The sequence below is a fragment of the Penaeus chinensis genome, chromosome 11, assembly GCF_019202785.1.
Source record: "Penaeus chinensis breed Huanghai No. 1 chromosome 11, ASM1920278v2, whole genome shotgun sequence".
NCBI classification, from domain to species: Eukaryota; Metazoa; Arthropoda; class Malacostraca; order Decapoda; family Penaeidae; genus Penaeus; species Penaeus chinensis.
The window spans coordinates 39,709,833-39,714,832 of NC_061829.1; the positions used below are offsets into that span (position 1 = coordinate 39,709,833).

The following is a 5,000-nucleotide window of genomic DNA, read 5'->3' on the forward strand; positions in this document are numbered from 1 at the left end:
TGTCGAGCGAGAGGTTGTCGGTGATCGTGGACCCGTGGTAGGTGAACTGGAGGACAACCTCCAGCTCGTAGTCGTCGATGGTGATGACTGGCGGTGATGGAGTGTCTTGGCCGAGGACGTTGGTCTTCCTCAGACTGATGGTCAGGCCAAAGTCTTTGCAGGCTCTTGGAGAAGCGGTCCATCAGTGACTGCAGTTCTTCCTGCATGTACGTAGTCACTACAGCGTCGTCTGCGAAAAGCAAGTCTCTGATGATGGCCTTGCGGACTTTCGTCTTGGCTCACAGGCGGGCATAGATCCCATCTTGAGATGTGCTGAAGGCGTGCCTTAAGACAAGTGCAAAGAAGATTCCAAAGAGGGCCGGGGCAAGAACACAGCCTTGTTTGACTCCACTGTGAATGTCAAAGGGCTCGGAGATGTTCCCATTGAACTGCACGGTCCCCTTCATGTTTGTTTGGAAGGATTTGATCAGGCTGTGCAGTTTTGGGGGCAGCCAATCTTCTCGAGGGCCTTGAAGAGGCCGTCTCTGCTCACGAGATCGAAGGCTTTAGTGAGGTCGATGAATGCAAGGTACAGATGCTGTTTCTGTTCTCTGCACTTCTCTTGCAGTTGTCGGAGTGAGAGGACCATGTCTATCGTTGATCGCCAGGAAGCTGCATTGAGATTCTGGGTAGACTTGTTCAGCCAGCTTTTGTAATCGGGCCAGGAGGACCCGTGCATACACTTTGCCGACAATGATGAGAAGGGAAATACCTCTGTAGTTGTTGGAGTCACTTCTCTCTCCTTTGTTCTTGTACAGAGTGACGATCTTGACATCTCGCATGTCCTGTGGGACAGAGAAGTTAATGCAGTGGTTGCAGTAGGGTGTCCTTGCAGCGCTTGATGAGGTGGACTTTAGGGGGGCAGTTTTGTTTTGGGTTGGTCCCAGTGCTGTCTTTATGCCTCCATACATCCCCCTGATGTTGCCAAGTGCAGCAGCTGTTTGGATTGTCTGGCTGAGCTCTGTCCAGTATTCGTTTGTGCATTGCCTTGATGTTCGCTGGGCCTTGCTTCTGGCTGATCGGAGAAGCTGCAGATTCCTTTCACTTGGCATTTTCTTGTACTCTGCGCGTGCGGCCCTCTTGGCTTCGATAATGGGATTCATCTCTGTCAATTTGGCTTCAAACCAGTCGTGTGACTTTGATGTTTTCTTCCCAAAAGTAGCCAGGGCTGTTCTGTGGATGGTGTTGCGCAGGACTTTCCACTTCTCTGTCGCAGATGCAGGTGGGGCAGTGTCCTGATGGTGAGTATCGTACTTGCTCTCGAAGGTCTCTGCGAATTGCTGAACGAGGTCAGGCTGTGACATCTTGTTGACGTCGATTCGGGGGTTCCTTTCCTGCTTAGAGCGGTGGAATCTCTTTGGTGTCAGCCTGATCTTGCAGCACACCAGGGAGTGGTCCGTGTCGTAGTCTGTGCTGTGGTTAGAGCGTGTGTGGAGGACGTTCTCGAGGGCAGCTCTCCTGACAAGGATGTGGTCCAGTTGGTGCCAGTGTTTTGAGCTTGGATGTCGCCACGAGACCTTGTGTTGGGATTTGGTCCTGAAGAAAGAGTTGGTGACACACAAGTTGTGGCAGGTACAAAGCTCAAGTAGTCGCTGTCCGTTGTCGTTCATCTTCCCTATACCAAAGTGTCCAAAGCAAGATTCGTAGTCTGCGCCCACTCTGGCATTGAAGTCGCCCAGGAGAACAAGTTGTTCTGTGCTGGGAATTGTCCTGAGGATGGCTGCAAGGCTCTTGTGGAATTCATCTTTGGTATCTGGGTTGGCTGACAGGGTCGGGGCGTACACACTGATGAGGGTGACAGGGCTTTCTGTGGTGTTGAGGCGGAGGGTTAGGAGTCTCTCTGAGCCGTTGCTGCCTAGTTTCACCTTGCTCAGCAGGCTATTTTTGACAGCAAAGCCGACTCCATGCTCTCTGTGCTGTTCTTGACTTTTCCCTTGCCAGAAGAAGGTGTAGTCTTTTTCCTTCGGCGTGCCCAAGTCTGACAAGTGAGTCTCTTGTAGGGTGGCAATGTCCACATTCAGTCTCTTGAGCTCGTTGTTTATGATGGCTGTTTTCCTCGTGTCACTTATGTCCTGAGGGTCTTGTGACAATCCGGGTGTCATGGTGCGGACGTTCCAGTTTCCCAGTTTAAGAGTGGGTCTCTTTTTCATACTTTTCTTCTTCTTGTTGCTTGGTGCGTAGTTTGACGAACTGCCTTTCGGATTTTGTCCTATTCTCCAGGCACCCACTGAAGATAGCAGACCGTGGCGGGAATCATAGGTAAAGTCTAACACACAAACACTTGGAAGGCGCCGCTCCCCTCCCCTCCCCTCCTCTCTAAAACAATATGTCTGGTGCCACAGATGACTCCCCCCCCGCCCCCTCTTACCACATTCCCACTCCGATTCCCTCCCACCCCGCACCGCAATATTCATCATGTTTAAACTTGTAACTGGGTCGATAATTGACCCTGTTACAGACAAGTGATCACCCCTCCCAATGAATGAGTCTATCATAATCCAACCCGATGCCAGGTGCCACAGATGACCCACGTCCATCAGCCCCCACCCCCTCCCTCCCCCCCCCGCGCCGGAATATTCATCAGGTTTGAACTTGTAACTGGATCGATAATTGACCCTGTTACAGACGAGTGATCACCCCTCCTAATTCATCATAATCCATAAATGTCCCTCTAATGATGCCTAACACGCTCACCTGAAGGGTGTCCCTCCCCCTCCCCTCCTCTCCAAAGCAATGATAAGAATAAGAATAAGAGGACGAAGGAAGCACACAAACAAACAAACATGCATCCAGCTGCTGACATACGCAAAGTCCGAGAACAGGGAACCCCTCCTTCCCTCCCTACTGCCCCCGATCCACATCCCCCCATATCCCGTTACGAAGCAATAATGGTAACATATTAGCTCACCCCATTCCCTCCCCCTCACCACCCGACAAAAGTCCTACCTAAGGAGATAATACACACCTGCGCTGAAGTGTTACAGGTGAGTGACACGATCAAAAACCGTGACAGGGAGAGGGAGTTCCCCTTCCCTCCCACCTTCACCCCTACCTCTCAACCAGACACAGCGTGCCTACCCACGAACCACCGAAAGAGGGTAAAATAGATATTCTCAGCTGTTCTCCGGATGCGATACGGGTCAAGGATATTTATCTGAAAAGGAGCATGGTTATTGATCCGATAATTGCATTTAGCCTTCCGGCATGCCTTGACACGTCGTTTACCTTAAGGGGACCGTCCATGGGTTTGGGGGGGGGTTGGGTCAGGGGGGGGTCGAAAATGAGTTATGCCCTGTTTCAGATTCGTATACTACTGTAGAATTACCCACGTGAATATGAACTCCCGCGAAGAAAAATTAGGTGGTCAAACGAGGGCCTAACCCCGAACAACTATTTCGCTAATCAGCGAATTTCACAGTGGGTTGGTAGTCCATGATACTCTCCGAAGGGATATTTCAACTGAGTTGAGGATTTTTCCTCATCTCAGTTGAAAGGGGACCAGGAACCATCAGTAGTAAGTATTAGCTTCTTCTTACTCTCCCTTCCTCCCTTTGTACACTCTGTTTGCTTATGGGTGATTACGAAAGAGCATATTTATATTTAACCCCACACCCCCTTATCTTCCCTACCTCCCATTTTCGGTCGGGGGGGGGGGGGGTAAAAAAGAAAATGGGACAACCGAGGTGGAGGGTAATATGAGGAATAGAGGACTCCTGACGGCAGAAAAGCGAGTTTAGAAGTCCCCTTCCCTGAGAAATGGCCAATTTTCACTTCTTTGTTGATTTTTTCCCCTTATAGCAACTGGCCGTTTATAAAAAAAAAACAAGGACTTTTATAAGATATGAAAAAAATGATGTAAAATAATATAACTAGTTTGCCCCCTTGTTATAAAGCTTTTATAATTGTACGTGTATTAGATAAAGACAAAGACAGATTCGCCTAAGGCAGGGATTTTTTGACCAAGGGTATTTTGACCCCAGGGAGTAAAAACTATACATGACATCCTCGATGCGATGTATCTTTCCAACTGATAATGTTTGATGCGTTTTTTTTTTTCTTCTTCATTTCTTAAACCGAGTCATCAACAACTATATATCACTTTTCCTAATCAATACATTCTTTGCAAAATATAAAAAATAATGGTGCTTTCTTTTTCTTGTTATGCGTCTAGATTAGGCATTCTTGTTATTTTTATTATTATCATTATCACAGAATCATAATTATTACCGCTATTATTTTTTTCATTATTATTTTAATCATAATTATTATCGTTATTATTATTATTATTATCAATATTGTTGTTTTTGTTGTTGTTTTATTTTCGTTATTATTATTATTATTATTATTATTATTATTATTATTGTTTTTATTATTATATCATTATTATTATTACTATTATTGTCCCTGTTTTTTTATTATTATTAACTTGATCCTTATCATCATTATCAATAATATTATTAGTATTACTATTATTTTTTATCATTATTATAATTAGTGTTATAATTGTTACTAATTGTTATTATCATTATGATTATGACTATCATTATTATTTTCATTATTTCTATTATCATTATTATGATTATTATCATTATTATTAGATACACACATAATATTATCATTATTATTACTATTATTATTATCATTAAAAATTATAATAGTAATAATGATATTCTTCTTGTCATTGTTATTATCATTATTATTATTATCATTAGTGTTGTCGTTGTTGTTATTGTTACTATTATCATTATCATCATCATCATCATCATCATCATCATCATCATCATCATCATCCTCATCATCATCCATATCATTATTATTGTTATTCTTATTATTTTTAAGTTTATTATTATCATGTTTGTAATCATTATTCTTATCATCATAATCATTATTATTACCATTATTATTATGGTTGTTCTTATCATCATCATTATCATAATAATAATGATAATGATGATACAATT

The 5,000-nt window shown here is 43.8% G+C and overlaps 1 protein-coding gene across 1 annotated transcript in view; it reads right to left on the reverse strand.

Annotated features, from left to right (window-relative positions):
• Nucleotides 1–466: 466 nt before the first annotated feature.
• LOC125030476 (craniofacial development protein 2-like) overlaps nucleotides 467–5,000 on the reverse strand; it is a 5,359-nt gene continuing 825 nt past the window's right edge. Inside the window, exons 2-3 of the mRNA XM_047620515.1 lie at nucleotides 752–2,266; nucleotides 467–630 (exon numbers count right to left, since the gene is read on the reverse strand). Coding sequence (XP_047476471.1) covers nucleotides 467–630; nucleotides 752–2,266 — 1,679 coding nt within the window. The remainder of the gene's footprint in view (nucleotides 631–751; nucleotides 2,267–5,000) is intronic.